The sequence below is a fragment of the Hippichthys cyanospilos genome, chromosome 13, assembly GCF_059441005.1.
Source record: "Hippichthys cyanospilos isolate Australia breed blue-spotted pipefish chromosome 13, RoL_Hcya_1.0, whole genome shotgun sequence".
Classification (NCBI taxonomy): domain Eukaryota; kingdom Metazoa; phylum Chordata; class Actinopteri; order Syngnathiformes; family Syngnathidae; genus Hippichthys; species Hippichthys cyanospilos.
Window position 1 is genome coordinate 8,069,296 of NC_142381.1, and position 16,072 is coordinate 8,085,367.

Sequence of the window (16,072 nt, forward strand, 5' to 3'; positions counted from 1 at the left end):
AATGATTTTTTACTGCAATGGATGGATTAATCATATATATATATATATATATATATATATATATATATATATATATATATATATATATATATATATATATATATATATATATATATATATATATATATATATATATATATATATATATATATATATATATATAAAATGTTTACTTGGCCAGAGATGCGATCGCTAGTTAGCATTAGCTTTACCTATTAAGGACGGAAGCCTCTACAGACGGGTGGATGGGAGCAGTTTCAAAAAAAGTTTCTTGCTGACATTTTTATGACTTCAAAGAGGCACAAGCATTTTACCAGTGTTCTTCTACCTTAGCAAGAAACAATTGAGACCACATTGCAATTCAATTTTTTTTTTTAACAAAACAAAACTTTTAGCATTACATCCCAGTGTGGATACAATAGGCATTCAATTTTAAGTCTGATTGGCACTAGATATGACACACCACTTTGATTTCAGACAAAAAAAATTCAACCCCTAAACTCAGATCGAAAATGTGGTATTACTAACATATGAATTCGAAGTACACAACAAAAATAACTGCTTGGATCAGACTGGAGGTAAAGCTCCATGGTGCACAGTAAAGTAAGGTTCCAACATCAGGCACATGTTCCTCCATAGGTTGCGCAGCTGAACAAAGTCTAAACAGCTTGCGCGACTCCCTGCAACCAGAATGACCAAAAAGGTGATAATGGCCATGCAGACCGCAAACAGCTGCTGAGTAGACAATTCCTTGGCTTGTGAGCACCTGCAAGGAGAAGATCATGAGTGAAGTGCTAAAGAATCTAATTGTAAATCGAATTAAGAACATGATGTGAGAGTGTTACCAGTTTGTTTGTTGTTTTGCAGGTTTATTGTCCATTTCGTCCTGTACAAAAAAATTCAGTGAACATTACTGAGCGCCTAAATTACCTTCATAATTCAAACTGTTGTAATTTTAGTGACACTGTCGTCATACTTGATGTGAATCTGTGAGGGGTGCCACCATGCTTTTCATTTCAACTGGAGTGACAAGGAGCTTCATTTCCTCAGCGAAAGACATCCCGGAAAAATGTGATACCTTCTTTTCCTCCATCAGCTCACTTAATATAGCTCTGGAAACCAACAAATATGAAGAATCAAAAAGTGCACAAAGATGACTCAGTGAAAGAATTTTTGAAAATTAACACGTCTTCATTTGATCAGCAACTCCTGCTTGTAGTGAAGTGAAATGACTGCCACCAAACAGCACTCTCTCTCATCTAAAGGTTTTGCGCGCAGGCCAAAGAAAAAAGAAGGACCAAACAATGGGAGATTTACATACAGCGAGGCCTCGTCTTCTCTGTCCTCTAAGCTGCTCCTCAGCTCCTGGTTGGCCAGCCTGAGATCCTCGTGTACACACAACTCAAACATCTCAGCTCTAACCGTTAACACATTCCTTTGGTTACAAGGAACCATATGTATTGAACATTTCTGTATTAGCCATCACCCATGATTGAGTAATGGAAGTCATTCTCCATGTTTGTAATGGGGAATAAACAGCAGAGAATAACAATTTTGACCACCTACGCTAATTGTTATTCCTTCATCCAGCATACCAATAATGTGTCTGTTCATCTCAAATGTGACAAGACAAAAAACTAGTAAGACCATCCCTACCTTGATGACATTGGAATACTCCTCTACCGTCTCCTCGGCTTGCTTTAATTGCAACTTATTCTAGCACAGACAAATAGGCATCATACAAAATTAAACTGTGCAGGCTGAACCGGCAAAATAAGATAAGCATTCAAACAAAAAAACAGCACTTTACAATGTGGAGTTTGTGTCTGTCCTGACATACCTGTTGAATGATTTCATCCCTTTTTTGCAATTCCATCTGAGCCTCTTCTATACTAAACTGACATGCACAACAACATATCAATGACTCAAACTCAAGGTCTTTTAAGGAAAATAGAAAGGGAGATAACAGTATGCTACATTAACAAATGACATTCAGCTCGACTTTACCTCGATGTTTTGAAGGGCAACACTGAATTTGCTCAAGATCATCTTGTCCTGTTGTCTTTGCTGCTGGAGCCTCTCAACCTGACAAGTTATAAAACATAGACAAAAAAATTGCAGAAGGTTTTGTTGCTTATTGATTTTTTTTAATAATTCTGAAAAACACAGTGATACATTCAGGTTAAGAGAAGAGTGGTCAGACCTCTGCAATCAGTTTTGTATTTTTTTCTATCATTGCATTACATTCCTTCTCCTGCAGACAAGAAAACAACAAAAAGCCACAATCAAATATGAACTAAATTCAAAGTAAAACATTACTCCTTATTAAATGCTGCATTGGCAGCAACAACATTCAGTCATGCATGCTATAACCAACCAGGGCTTGTAGCTTGATTTCAGCTGACTGTTTCATGTCAATGTCCTCCCCGAGTGGAAATCTGCAAGGCGGTGTTTCCACATGCTGACCATCTATAAAAATCTCTTCAAACCTACACAAAGAAAAATATAGAGATAGACCAAACAATGGGAGATTTACATACATGTCTTAATGACATGCAGGTCATTAAGACAGATAAAAAAAAACATAAACTCAGTTTAAGTGTTAATCAGAACCACCACAATAAAAGTATATGAAATATTAGCAAAATTGATTGTAAAAATATTAGTGGCATCAAAACATATCCACTACACCACCAGGAAAAAGAGGTACATTTGCAAGATCAAGACTTAATCGTCAGAGCCAGCATTGTGAGCATCAGTGGTTCTGAACACAAAAATATGATTACACTTTCACATGTAGTCTAAGGGGCTCGTCCTCAAATTGCAGCATGGCCGTCTCATCATCTGCTGCATGGAGCCAGTGCTTCATTTCAGTGTTTAGAATCTTCAGCTGACTCTGATCAAGCGGATCCATTTTGTCCAGTATCTCCATCAATGTCCTGTATGTGCAAAAAAAAAAAAAAAAATGTAGTTATGACATTCATACAGTACTAGAAAAAAAGTAAAGAAAAATATTCTAGGAATATTTGGTTTTATGGAATATTTGGTTTAAAAATATATATTTACATATTTTCATCCGGCACATCCATGTTCTTGTTCCTGTTAATGGAGAATAAATGACAAAAGCGAGACAAACTGCAATACAAAAGAAAACGGATGACATAATTACTGGATCAGCAATTTTTTTATTTAACTAAAATAAGATCACTGATCATAGCGAAAATTATTTGAATAAAAACATATGACTGGTGAAAACTGAACTGAGTATTAAAACAACAGTAAAGTAGCTTCGAAAACAATGCCTTCAAACTACTGCAGCTAGCTAACTAATTAGCGCCTGTAGCTATTAACAATTAATCCAAAATTACAATTTGTAAAACTTCCACGAAATTAATTTAGTTAGAGCCAAATGTTAACATCATTAATAGGCACCTACCACACCTTTTGCTAGTTTTATCCTGTTTCGATGGTTCTTCGGGGTCGTCAATAAACACTTAAAATATCCCAAGAAAACGAATAATTACGTGCCTTAGCTCTCACGTGACAGGGAATGAACAGACAACCTTTTGACTGCTGTTGGTCATTTAGAAAAAAATTCTACATTTAAATCTACATTTTGTCAACGTGCAAAATAAATAAATAAATAAAACCTTTGAAGCACTTCATTGCCGGTTATCCCTTCTTTTTAATCAGTAGCCATAACGGTTCATCTCAGTACACCTCCACTGATTAATAAAAACAATTTAATGACAACTACATTGTAAAACATTAATTTCAACATCTTTTATTTACACATCGCCAAATACCCAAGTAAACAACAAATGTTTGAACTCAAAGTAGATAAGAATACAGTATGAAAAAATATATTTGGCTGTAAAATATAGAAAACAATTGCTTCCCGAAAGGAAGAGAGAAGGATGAGGGGTGTGTGAAAAGTCTCTTAAAAAAAGAATAACTAAGGGATCCAGTGTAGAGTTGCGGGTGCTGATGGATTACTGATGAGTCAACGATAATTGATGTGGAGTGATTCACAAGTGGCACGATTGGGATGATTTTTTTCAACTCAATGAATTATGACCAAAATAAAGATCTAGGGTAATGGTATTTCACTACTACGTGCATTCTTTTTACCTAACTAACTGGGATAAATTCTGATATTTTAGCAGCCAAAAGTGCTTGAGAGTGTGATGGCGATAATCATAAAAACATAACATAATCATTATTAACACATACAATCAGTCAGAAATTTCAGTGCTGAGTTTTACTGCTTGGAAAAAAACTTTTCCAAGGGAACATTCAAAGAATCCAGTCTTCACAAAAGTGATTCAGTCGTGTCTTTGCGGGAATCCCAGGTGTTACTATCGGCTGGGCTCAAGTGATCCTGTCACCTGGAAGTGTATCCCATCCCCAGGTAGAGGTGATGGTATAAGCGGGCAAAGCCAACATAGGTACCAGCAACTGCCAAAGGTGTGATGCAAGTTGCCCAGGAGTCCGAGGTTGTATGGGCGGCGAGAGGAGTACCACTCCCTAGTAGTTTGTCCCCGGAAAAGCAGGAAAAGATGAAAGAAGAAGAAGGCAGAGACCAACAGGAAGCCCACAACGCAAGTGTCGGCAATGAAAGCGAAGGTGAAGGCACGTGCCGAGACTTGACCTGGTGGGAGAGAGAGACATTGGCATTACAGCATCACAGCATTTCACATTTGTGAGTGTGTGTTCCAGCTATGTTCCCATTACATATATGTTTTTGTTTCAGGTGGATTTTTTTTTTTTTACATTTGAATCCCTACAAAAGTGGCAGTGCAAAACAATTACCTGAAATGAGCATTATCCAGGGTATCAGCAGGAGCAGGACACTGTGCACAGTCACACCTTCCTTCAGTATAATGATGAAGACCTCAGCGTTCATCAACGTGGCGTACAGGAGCCCGGACCACATGAAGAGCAAGCAGCTCAGGAAGTATCGGTAGTTGCGAAAGCCTACGCATTGCCCAAAGAATACGCAGTGGTGGTCCCTTCGCAGTACACACACTTTGCAGTCGTAGCAGTGGGAGCAGCGTGGAGGAGTGTGTGTCTCACATGCGTAACAGTATCTGTGGGATTTTAAAAACAAAACATATTCAGGGCTGATGTTAGTTGTCAGTGGTTACATTACATAAATTACACAATGCTTAAACAAGTGACAGTAGTGGTGGCACCAAATCATCAAATATAATCTCGTTCTTGGGGGGAATAATAAATTGACCGCCTCAACAACAAAAGATGCTCACCTCCATCCCTGTCCCACACTATCTCCTCCCAGGAACACGCCCTTGATGCTCGGACTGGTTCGGACAAATAACACGGCGTTCCAGCAAATGTTGCAAAGCATAAAATATTGAGCTAACAGGTGCACGGATTTCCACCGCGAAGACCACTCCGTCCTCTTCTGGTCGGCCTCCAGCGGAGCCTCCACAAGCACCAAATAGCTCACCTCCCCGGTAATGGAGAAAACCAGGAAGGTGTTGAAAATCACAGGGAGGTAGTAGCACGTCTTTTCCACCTTGCGATAAACGTTGGCTGCATAGCTCGTCATGTCTCTTGGAAATGGTCCTGCTTGTCACAAGACTACAGACAAAACGGAAGAACTGATTTGACAGACGCACTGTCAAAGCTTATAAACCAACAAGACAGTCAGTTCGCTTTAGAGGGAAAAAGGGGGAGGGCTTGCATTTCCTGATGTATGATAAAAGCGATTTATTTTCACAACATGCATGAAATAAATTAAATTATTAATTACTCTGCAGGCGTAAGTCTCTTGGAAGCGGTACCGCGTCTACTGATGCCGAATTGGCTGAAGAGACGTTATGATGATGTCATATCCGGGTTAGTCTAGTTTCCAATAGGTACATTTTAAGAATAATACTTTAATTATCTTCACAGTAACATTGAGATAATAAGGCCCCATCCAGAAGACAAGTTTAGACTTTTTTTTAGACTTTTACTCAGTACACATATTTCTACCCGAACCCCAAGGTCTCGACACGTGGTGTTACATAAAAATACGTCCCTAGTGAAACTGCTAAAGTGCTTTTCTGTACACTGGAATCTTGCAGAAAGTGTCGCTTTACACGGCGACAAAAAAAAACAAACAAAAAAAAAACATATATATATATATATATATATATATATATATATATATATATATATATATATATATATATATATATATATATATATATATATATATATATATATATATATATATATATATATATATATATATATATATATATATACACACACACATGGCTTTTGATTAAAAAATAGTAAAATAAAAAAAAAAAGACATCATACTTATGCAATTATATAAGTGTATACATTTAATTATGCAAATGTACTACATAGGCCACGTGCCTGTGTATGCAAATTATCTGACATCAAAGAGGATTTCCTGCCTTGGCTCCCGCCCCCAAAGTGACCTTAATCTCAGCAGTCTTTGCAAAGCTGCAACCATGGCTGGATCTGCAGAGAATTTACTGTCCCTTGGTCATCTTAATAGCCCGAATGTAAACAATTTCAGCATCAGGAATCTGAGAAGAAATACTCACCAAACAAGGTAAGATTCATGGATGTGGCAGTGGTGATAGGTGTGAGTAACCCCCCCCCCCCCTTTTTTTTTGTATTTGTCCCAAAATAGTTGTATAATGTGGGAAATATGTTTCCACATTTCAGTACCCAAAAGCCAATTGAGTTACAAATAAACTTTTCATCTCAGCGGCACCAAACGCTGTAAGTAACAGAACTTTGTTGTATGTACTGTGATACAATTGTGGGGGGAAAAGTAATATTTTTGTCCTCTTGACTCTCTTTCAATGTTCTCTTTAGTCAAACAATACGCCTGCAACAACGGTGGCATGAGTTGAAATACAGAGAGCGTGCTGCCCAACATCATAACCAGGAGCTGCTGCAGCAGTTTAACAGGGCTCAGGACATGCTGAGAGACATGATAGCTGCTACTGCTTCCATGAAGACAATGCGGGTGAGAGACATGCTGTTTAAAACATCAAAGAAGCCTTTCTTTGCTTTTGAATGCAAAAGTCAGATAAACATGTTGACTCCTGTAGATGGACTATGAACAATTTCTGGTTGGAAACTCTTCTTATCGACAGGAACAACTCAAAGAGAAAGCACAACTTCATCACAGTAAGGTACATACTGGACTGTACACTGCAAAGATTGTATATTATTGTTTATCACGACAGCATTTCCAATAAATATCTACATAAAAAGAATACCATCAGAGGTAGTACATTATATCAAACACTTTAGTTGCATGGTGATAATGTCCTGGCATGACTAAGTAGCCAAACAGGTCAGGTTAATGACAAACAATTTCCATCCATGCTTGTGAAGAGAACGTACACAAGTGTCAATCATTTGTTGTTGTTTATTATATTGAATGTGTTGTAGTAGCAGTATATGTTTCTCCTAACAGATGGAAGAAAACATGAAGGCATGTCTAAATAGAAAGGAAGAGCAGGTGTCTACATCTGATTTTGGGGAATCATTTTCACAAGGTAACTGCTTATACCAAATGATGGAGTCACAGTTGTTGTTACAGTATTGTACATCAGTCTCTGTCATAAATAATATGCATTGCACCTCTGCATAGGTCACAGCAGAAATCCAAGGAGGGATTGTGCTACACTGGCATACAATGGCCAGAGAGGTTATCACCGTCCCTCCTTGGACTCTGGTTCTTCTCATTCCAATTCAGACCAGACCATCACAGCTCCCGCATTCCCTCTGACTTTACTTCCACGCCCTCAGAACTTCCAGCTCCAGCACCTCATTGCCACTCCATCACATCCCCAATCCTTGGACAGACAAAATCCATCAGGTTGGACACATAACCAGACCAAAGGACACCAATCCTCTGAGGCGTCCTCTCCAGATGACGCAGAGAAAAGCATCAGCTCAAGGAGGAAGAGCTTTCATTTACTCCAAGAGCTGGATTTTAAACCAGGTGTGAAAAATAAATAAACAAGGCTCTGCTTTGTGACAAGCATTGATGCGCATATATTTGTGTCCTCTTTTTGTCCTTCTTTGTTAAATAGTCCGTTTGTGTAGTGAGCATGTTGAAAACGAAGACAGCAGCAGCATAGAGTCCAAACAGGTGAAGAGTGAGAAAAAGAGGAAAACAAGAACCACTTCTTCAGAGAGCGACAGAAGCAGCTTACAGAAGTAAGATGGAACATATTTACTTTTTTTCAACAGTAAAGGGATTGATGTGTGCCTCCCTAATTTTGATCTTTGTCAACAGTGTTACTATATTTTAATGTTAATCACAATGGTGGAAGTTGCATAGCTTTTGTGTGGTGATACTTGCTATAAAAAGTTTGAAAAGCACTGCACAATAAATGACATCGTCCCCTTTTCTTTTCCGTCTCACATCATCAAGGACGAGAGTGGCGCAGACATCTGAGAGTAAAGCATCATCACACAAAAGCAGCACCAGCAGCAGGATGAGGAGGAACGTCGGTGCACTCATTGCTGGATTACCAACGACGGTGAAGAACGAGACACAAGACAGAGAAAGCTGTGAGAGCCGTTCCATCGGTGAATCTCAAAGTGAACACGCAGGGAGTCAGAGTCCTTTCGACCAATCAGAGAGCAGCAGCAAGGACAGTTCACCATCCCAGTCTGAGGAGTCAAGTGATATGAAGGACAATAAAGAAGAATTGGAAGAAGATGACGAAGATGAAGGTGAAAAGGCAGACATAAAGAGTGATGAGAGTGATGTGGGGGAGGACAGTGAGGATGAAGAGACATCAACAGAAGATGAAAGGGAGGAAGAGTCTGACGAAGGCCAAGACAAGAATAAAGAACAGGATTTGGCTTTGTTGCGGGAGAAGGAAGGGGGTGGTGGTGAGAGTGAGGACAATGTAGAAGAGGACAAGTCAGATGAAGAGGAGCAAATGAGTGAGGAGAAAGCAGAGGACAGAGATTCAGATGATGTCATCATCTCACCCTTGCAGAACAAGTTGAATTTGCATTTTTCAAATTATCTGAAATCTGTTTTTTAAAACTTTCTAGACATTTAAAAAAAACCCTGTGCTTTCAGACCCAGGGTGCATTTTTCAAAAGAGCTTTACAAAGTTGACAGTGATGGCAAGGAGGGAGGTGGTACAAGAACATCTGATGAGGACTCAAGTGAAACTGGTGATGAAGACATTGAGAATCTTCTTGCACCTCAACCTTGGACAAAGATGACAGAGTAAGTCCAATAGATAAGACGTCAGAGTAAAAATCATTCTGTTAATCTATTTTATTTACTTTACAGAGAAAATGACATTAAATCAGAAGGGGAATCCAAAGGTATCATCAAAAAGATCAAACAAAAATGCTTAATGGCTATTAGGGATGTTCATTCGGGTTTTATTTTCCAGTGATTTGCAATGTGGAGATTTTCCGTGGGGACCCACACAAAGATCTGCAAAGCGACTCTGATGACAATTTTTATGACTAATGATGCATAGGGGGGTGTTTTTTTTTTTTTAGTAAGTGCTACTAAGAGAAATACATATGTTTAAACTCCAACTCGATCCTAGATCTAACTACGAAGTTCTAAGTTAGAAGTTGCATGCTGATTGGACAAGCGCATCAAAATTGACACAAACATACATCGACTATGTGTATTTGTGCAGGGTAGAGCATTTACCAGGCAAAGCAGGCAGAAATCACAAACATTGTTTTAATGGGATCAAATACTCAAGTGCTGTTGAAAAATCCTTACAAATATAATTTCATTTTGTTATGGAAGTAAATAAATGCATTAACATTAATGCATGTTTTTTTTTAAATGCAATGTATCGGGAAAAGTGTGTGTTCATGAAATTGTGCTATTCTAATGAGGATTGACACGACTGGAAGTCAGTATAAGAAACAGGAATGACAGACCGGATGCCACCTGGAAAAGAAACAAAGGGCTTCCTCCAACATCCCAGTGTGAACAGAAGAAGATAACATTCAAGATTTATGGCGCAATGATTTCCCCCTCTTCAAAAGAATGGTCGGCAAACGCAAGCCTTTTAAAGACACCATCCCCACGTACGCACCTGCTTTCATTTGTGGGACTACATGCCCAAAAACTGTATAAGAACTCAGTGTGGAAGGTGAAAGGTTGCCATTTTCTGCTTCGACCTGTGGTAGGACTGGCCAGAGGCCTCGTGTACTTTCCCACTCTCTGTCTGGATTCAATCAATCGTTTCATTATGGAACTAGTTTGACGCGAGAGGTTTTTCTCGGTTCCTTTATCATTCACTGGTGTTTGGGTATTGATCAAAGATGTCGAAACGTGATTACACACAAAAACACTGGTAGCGATTTTAATTTATTGTTGTTGGAGAATCAAAACACCATCGTTTGTATAAAAATGATCAGAATACCCTGTCATTTTATATGTTCTGTATAAAAAAAAAAAATCAACTGATGGCAAGATTTCAAACCACGAGAGCTGAGTGGTTTGAAAGGGGCCACTGTTATGTACATTTGTTTTATTAGTCCTTTGCTCCATTAAATCTTCACCACCTGAGCTGCTAGACAGGGGCTAACTCTTTTGTTGTCATCTGATGAGGCGACACGCTGAATGAGCAGTCTCCCATAAGTCCCGCCCACATGGCCTTTGGTTAGACGTCCGGGATTGACACATACACAGCCAATGACATCCTGCAAGGATTTGATGGGTACTTTAATAAAAGGAGAATCAGAACATAGGAGAACACAACTGGTTGTCATGAACCTTAACGAAGTAGCGCAGCTCAGATGGAATGATGAGAACATCCGGTGTGAGTGGCATCTGACCAAAAGACTGGAACTTCTCATAGTCCATGTTCACATTCTCGACAGGTGGGTACAGTGGGTAGAAACTGACAGGAAAAACACTGATGTTAACATCAAGGGTGATCGGTAGGAGACCCCCCCCCCAAGCCTACCTTCTCTGGGTCAGAATGTGTTTCAGACTGCGAGAAAACCTGTCTGATCCTGCGCCACTGCAACAAAGAAAATAAACAAGTATTTAGAACATACAAATGACAGCTCCAGTGTATCACATGTTTTTCAAGCAATGCTTAAAGGTGTGTAGGTCTGCATCAGCAGGCGCCATGTTGCTCAAAACACTACCATATTCCAACAAGTTCAAGTATGAGACTTCCTTCTCACCAGCTGATCTCTTCAGCTCCTAAGTGGAACAGGATGTCAGTGGAAGTCAAGCCAAAGGTCACGCCGTCAATCAGCAAGGTGCACGGGTCAGGGACCAGAGTCACACGCTGCAGGGATAACAATAATTTGAGGTTTCTTTAACAAATGTGCCTTTTTTGTTTAACAAAAGAGTGTATCTGACTGGGTTCTTGCTGAGGTTGGGCAGGGTGAAGGGAGGCTGCGGGTAGATGTAATGATGATGGATGTCTCTCTGAGAAGGAACAAACACAAGTCGACAGCCGACGCTGCAGGAAGAAAAAAAAAAAAGCAATGTTTGGAAACAATGGCTGGAACATACTAATTTCAAATACTTAGAATACAGTGTGCCCTCGATTTTTGCGCTTAATGGGGACTGGAAACCCCCCGCAAAAAGTGAAATCTGCAAAGTAGCTCCCCCCAGGAATTTTCAAGCACATTTATGTGGGTACCAGAATATTTCAAATGTATTTGCACTTTGCATTAATGAGACAGATTACTGCAGTATACATATTTACTTAAATCTAATTATTAAACCTTTTACAGTAACTGTATTGTTATCCCTTCCTGTTTCCATCCTTTGACTGTAGTTGGGGAACACTGAGGGCCGAAATTGCCCTCAGAGGAATGGCCCTCAGATGTCGACCTAGGGTGGAGCCTTTGGCTGACAACAACTTAGCAAGCAGTGTTTGCACTTGATATTCCACTTCAATACAACAGCACTCTAGGTCAGTGGTTCTCAAATGGGGGCACGTGTACCCCTAGGCGTACTTGAAGAAACATGCAAGAATCCTTAAAGAAATATTGAATTAATGAAATGTTTCATGAAAATGTAAGTTCCTAAAACAAATTTTATGTTCAGGAGGTTATTGATTATTTTAGTGTTGAATGATGATAACACATACGATTTTGTTCCTTCCACGATGCTTTCGATGCATTTCGAGAAAATGGCTTCAAAAGGCTCTGTCACCTGGGATTTCTGTTGAATAGAAAAGATTTATAGTTGACCAATGTCAGCAGCTATTTTTTTTTCTTTGACAACGGAATGTGGTGGTGAGCGTACCTCAATTTGCTCATGCTTAGAGTCAACAAAAGGACCAAGCTGCAGAAAACAAAAGAATGAACTAAGTGCATCATTCATGCGAAACATGGAGAGTTACATATTTGAAAACGGGCAACTCATAAAATGATTTACAAGTATGCAGACGTCTGGACGATCTCTCCCAATGACATGAATCAAGTCCAGGAGAGGTTCAAAGCTCAGGCTGTCAGATGTGGTGTAAGGTCCACAGGCCACAAGCACATTGACCGGTTCTGGAATTACACAAAATCACGATAAAGAATTACTGTGCATTTTTTTTCTCCTCAGATTAGCAACTGGTCAAGTTCCTTTGTGTGAACAAAAGGCAAGCAATAAACTTTTTCATCTTTCCCTACCTTTTTCGGGATCTATTTTCCCTTGTGATGAGTAAAAGGGAAGTGGAATTCCCTGGAAAAGAAAAAAAAATCATTAAAATGATCCAAACATACTGAATAAGATGAGCTCTGCTTTCTATTTCATGTATTAACGTAAGCTTACCTCGTAGAGTTTAGAAACCACCAGTTTCCCCCCTGTTGTATTCATTCCTTCCATTGCCACCACCTGGAGTATAACGGAAACCTTTTAGAATCTGCCAATCAGTACAGTGCAGTTGAGGTATGACAGTCAAGACCTGAAGGTGGGACTCACGTAAAAGCAGTTCTCAATATAATTTACTTGAAAAGAGTTCAGATGTACCCAGTTACAAAACTACTCAAGTAATTAGTATCTGGAAACTTCTGATTTTTAATTTTTTTTTTTTTTAGTCAGTGCTTGAATGTCTGTGACAAAAGTATAAAGACACAGCACAATAAGCTCTGCAATGTGTTTGGTTTGTAAAATGAAATGAGGACATTTTCAGGCAAACATACCCAGATGATAGCGCATGATAGCTCTGACCGTGGGACACTAAAGAAAGAAGCACAGTGCTAAGACACCCTTTCTACTGTTTTTGGAATTGCAAATTGCAGAATTGCCCCGCTAGATGGAAACACAGCTGATGTGCGTACTTTCATCGGGCAAAAGATTCCCGTGTGAGAATTATGACTGTGTGAGCTCTCGGTCGGACGCTGGCTGAGTCTCCAGACCAGTTCCTTGGCAAACTCAAGTTTCTTTTGGTGGCCCATATAACCTGCTGCACACATTCTCAGCGCACAGGCAAAGGAGAAACCACCGCACAGTTTGTACATCAATCACAGCCACAAGCAGTTCAAAGTGCTTCCAGTAACCCCTTTAACTCACCTGGCCAGGAAAAAGGGAGTACTCCTGGAGCTCTGACAGGTCCACTCGCACCTGCTGACCCCCTTGCTCTGCTCCCGCTTCCAGCAAAACAGAATGTGCGTTCAATTTGCCGTTACTGTCGCAGCACACCTGGCCCAAAACTGAAACACAGTCCTAGAAAAAGGACAAATACAACAGTCAAGAGCAACAGTATTTGTTGAATCTTTTTTCCATAGTATTTTGCTGTGTGTGCAGCTGTCATTATGGAATATTTTTAGAAGTGATAATATTAATCACATTTTTTAAATATTCACACAAAATTGCATTGCATTACTGATTATTAATGACCGAAAGCCAACTATTTGGATGTTTAAACATAAAACAGTGGCTATAAAGGATGACACTACGATTAGGATAGTTACTGATTAATATAGTAATAGTTGTTAACGAATCGATAATCATGACAACTATTATGGTTTCGAACTTCCACGATAAGTATTTGTTAGTAGGCTCTAAGCGTCACCTGTGCTGGCAGTGAGACAGGAGAAAACTCTTCAATGCTGAAGTGAACTCTGAGGGCTTCTCCCAGATCCTCAATCTTCTCTGTCAACACTTTAGAAACACGCAAACACGGAGAAGTCTGTGTGACGATCATATTGTATTATGAAGATGTAACACTAAAGGGGCACATAAAATAATTAAAAATGGGACAATTGTTACGATTTTGTACATTTTGCAAATAAATACAGTTTACAATAGGGGTTGAATAATGTCAGTTACATTTTATATAGGTTTTCCTCTTTACCCCATTTCCCTCACCGTTCCGAATGTCACGCAGTCTCTGGAACATGTATTTGTAGCTGCAACGGAGGGAATCCTCCGGTCCTTCCAGCAGCTCCAGCTCTAGCCCTGCACCAGAATCCTTCCTGCCAGCCCAGCGTGTACCTTGCACAGCTCCAAACGAGACCACCACCTCTCCTTTAGCTCCACGTTGACTGTACTTCTGTGAGGGTGTGGCACTGCAGAGACAAGGGCAACAACATTTATTTTTTTTAATTTGATTCCTATTGTTATTTTACATTATTGTCATTTGGTGGTTGCATGCTACATAAATTCTTGGCAAATACGCATGAATTGATGAAATGTCATTCATAACATTCATAGATTTCGGTTTACCATTTTCCATCACCTAAGTCATAAGTTTTTTTTTTTTTTTTTGGTGACTATGTAAACACTATTCAAACTCATTCACCCACATAAAAATCTGCACATAACCTCTCAGTTGTTGCTGAGGGGGGATATGGGCAAAGTTAATAGCAGAATACCTGGGAGAGAAGCAGCCAGGAGACAGCAGAACACCAGGACTGGCCAAAAAGGATGAATTCCTCTTTGAGTTGGGATTTTCTGGAGTAGTGAGCACTCGTTTCTGGGAGCCCTGCTCAATCAGGAAGAGTATGCAAAGATGATAGAAAGTGGAGCCAATAATTTATTAAAGAACCACAGTCACATAAATAATCTGGTGTGTGACATCTAGCAACTACAGTAGGTGGGGTTTACTTAACGCATGACTAAAATGACCAGTGACCTTTGCAGGAGTAGAGTAGCAGTCGAGTAGATTATCCTCCTCTTCTTCAGCTTTTATTCTTAAAGGAGGAAAAAGTCAAGGTCTATGTCATGTCACAGTTAGACTAAATTTGATTGGATATTTTCTTTTAAGGATACATGTCTTGTATTGTGTTCATGTCTCTCGGTCTGTTTCTCTCTTCTCTTCTGAAGCTTTGCTTGCATTTATTCCTCTTGTTTAACACCTACCAAAGGCAATGAACAACTTTGCAACATCAGCAACCAAATGACGAAGCACTTTTAAAGAAAACGACCAAACAGGCATTATTTGCAGACTGTAGATTGAATGGCATCATTTCAGTGTAGCAATTACTTCGTGTTCAAATTGTTCCAGGGCGTCCACAGAGAGAACCAGTCCATTTTTAGTGGTGCTGTATGCAACCCATTCCAAAACCCACTGATCTGCTTGCAGCCTGTTGCAAATGCATTGCTCCACCACTAAGGACACAAAGAATCACACAACACACTGGAAGGTTTTGCCAATGTTAAATGACAATACAAATGATAATACATTCCAAAATAAACGTCTAGGGCGCTCACAGGTGAAAAATAGATCGTTGGCTACTTACTTTTATCCAAGGCGGAGTTATCGTTACAAACTATGCAGAACATACCGAGTTCTGATTTCAAGTCTTCTGATGTTACGGGTGGCATTCTTGTCCGTTCTTTTGTTTACGACGAAAACAAGAACGAATCCAAAGTACAATTCGAGAAAAAAAAAGCTACATTTATTTAACTCCGAATTAAAACGCCATCAGGATCTAACAATAACATCAGATGGAGCGCCTTTCATTTTACCGCGAAAATATGCTTTTCCACTTCCTCCTTTTCCGGTATCTTTTTTTTTTCCTTCTGGCGGGTGAAAAATGGAAAATTGAGTCTTGTCGCCATCTGCTGTTCCGGAGTGCACACTACACTTTCAAACCACCCATTCCG

The 16,072-nt window shown here is 39.5% G+C and overlaps 4 protein-coding genes across 10 annotated transcripts; 1 reads left to right on the forward strand and 3 right to left on the reverse strand.

Moving 5' to 3' along the window:
* Window positions 1-417: 417 nt before the first annotated feature.
* LOC148413689 (uncharacterized) lies at window positions 418-3,715 on the reverse strand. 5 transcript variants are annotated; one of them, XM_088430592.1, is made up of 12 exons: window positions 3,651-3,715; window positions 3,067-3,135; window positions 2,787-2,939; window positions 2,378-2,489; window positions 2,204-2,254; window positions 2,008-2,085; window positions 1,841-1,897; window positions 1,657-1,716; window positions 1,322-1,386; window positions 977-1,112; window positions 846-886; window positions 418-766 (listed from the first exon to the last, which is right to left on the reverse strand). In XM_088430592.1, exons 2-12 carry the CDS (start codon window positions 3,087-3,089, stop codon window positions 568-570), a joined length of 975 nt encoding a protein of 324 aa, XP_088286718.1. In that variant the 5' UTR covers window positions 3,090-3,135; window positions 3,651-3,715; the 3' UTR covers window positions 418-567. The 5 variants fall into 5 exon arrangements, with proteins under 5 accessions (XP_088286718.1, XP_088286720.1, XP_088286716.1 ...); XM_088430594.1 differs by having other exon boundaries at window positions 3,067-3,099; window positions 3,651-3,697; XM_088430590.1 differs by lacking the exon at window positions 3,651-3,715 and adding an exon at window positions 3,442-3,637 and having other exon boundaries at window positions 3,067-3,099.
* A 53-nt stretch (window positions 3,716-3,768) lies between these two features.
* Window positions 3,769-5,884, reverse strand: zdhhc24 (zDHHC palmitoyltransferase 24). Its single transcript, XM_088430595.1, has 4 exons — window positions 5,777-5,884; window positions 5,268-5,604; window positions 4,813-5,090; window positions 3,769-4,651 (listed from the first exon to the last, which is right to left on the reverse strand). Exons 2-4 carry the CDS (start codon window positions 5,570-5,572, stop codon window positions 4,359-4,361), a joined length of 876 nt encoding a protein of 291 aa, XP_088286721.1. The 5' UTR covers window positions 5,573-5,604; window positions 5,777-5,884; the 3' UTR covers window positions 3,769-4,358.
* A 568-nt stretch (window positions 5,885-6,452) lies between these two features.
* LOC148413691 (uncharacterized) lies at window positions 6,453-10,582 on the forward strand. Of its 3 annotated transcripts, none has more exons than XM_088431569.1 (11): window positions 6,453-6,595; window positions 6,712-6,768; window positions 6,865-7,018; window positions 7,104-7,187; window positions 7,475-7,556; window positions 7,652-8,005; window positions 8,097-8,223; window positions 8,441-9,022; window positions 9,104-9,256; window positions 9,323-9,357; window positions 9,429-10,582. In XM_088431569.1, exons 1-11 carry the CDS (start codon window positions 6,492-6,494, stop codon window positions 9,506-9,508), a joined length of 1,812 nt encoding a protein of 603 aa, XP_088287695.1. In that variant the 5' UTR covers window positions 6,453-6,491; the 3' UTR covers window positions 9,509-10,582. The 3 variants fall into 3 exon arrangements, with proteins under 3 accessions (XP_088287695.1, XP_088287697.1, XP_088287698.1); XM_088431572.1 differs by having other exon boundaries at window positions 6,483-6,595; window positions 6,677-6,768; XM_088431571.1 differs by lacking the exon at window positions 9,323-9,357 and having other exon boundaries at window positions 9,895-10,582.
* Window positions 9,293-15,947, reverse strand: pola2 (polymerase (DNA directed), alpha 2). The gene is made up of 18 exons (XM_088431573.1): window positions 15,706-15,947; window positions 15,450-15,574; window positions 15,236-15,321; window positions 15,099-15,156; window positions 14,839-14,948; window positions 14,333-14,532; window positions 14,037-14,125; window positions 13,535-13,687; window positions 12,794-12,856; window positions 12,652-12,703; window positions 12,410-12,528; window positions 12,278-12,316; window positions 12,120-12,193; window positions 11,381-11,483; window positions 11,200-11,306; window positions 10,974-11,030; window positions 10,781-10,907; window positions 9,293-10,707 (listed from the first exon to the last, which is right to left on the reverse strand). Exons 1-18 carry the CDS (start codon window positions 15,788-15,790, stop codon window positions 10,555-10,557), a joined length of 1,800 nt encoding a protein of 599 aa, XP_088287699.1. The 5' UTR covers window positions 15,791-15,947; the 3' UTR covers window positions 9,293-10,554.
* Window positions 15,948-16,072: the final 125 nt, after the last annotated feature.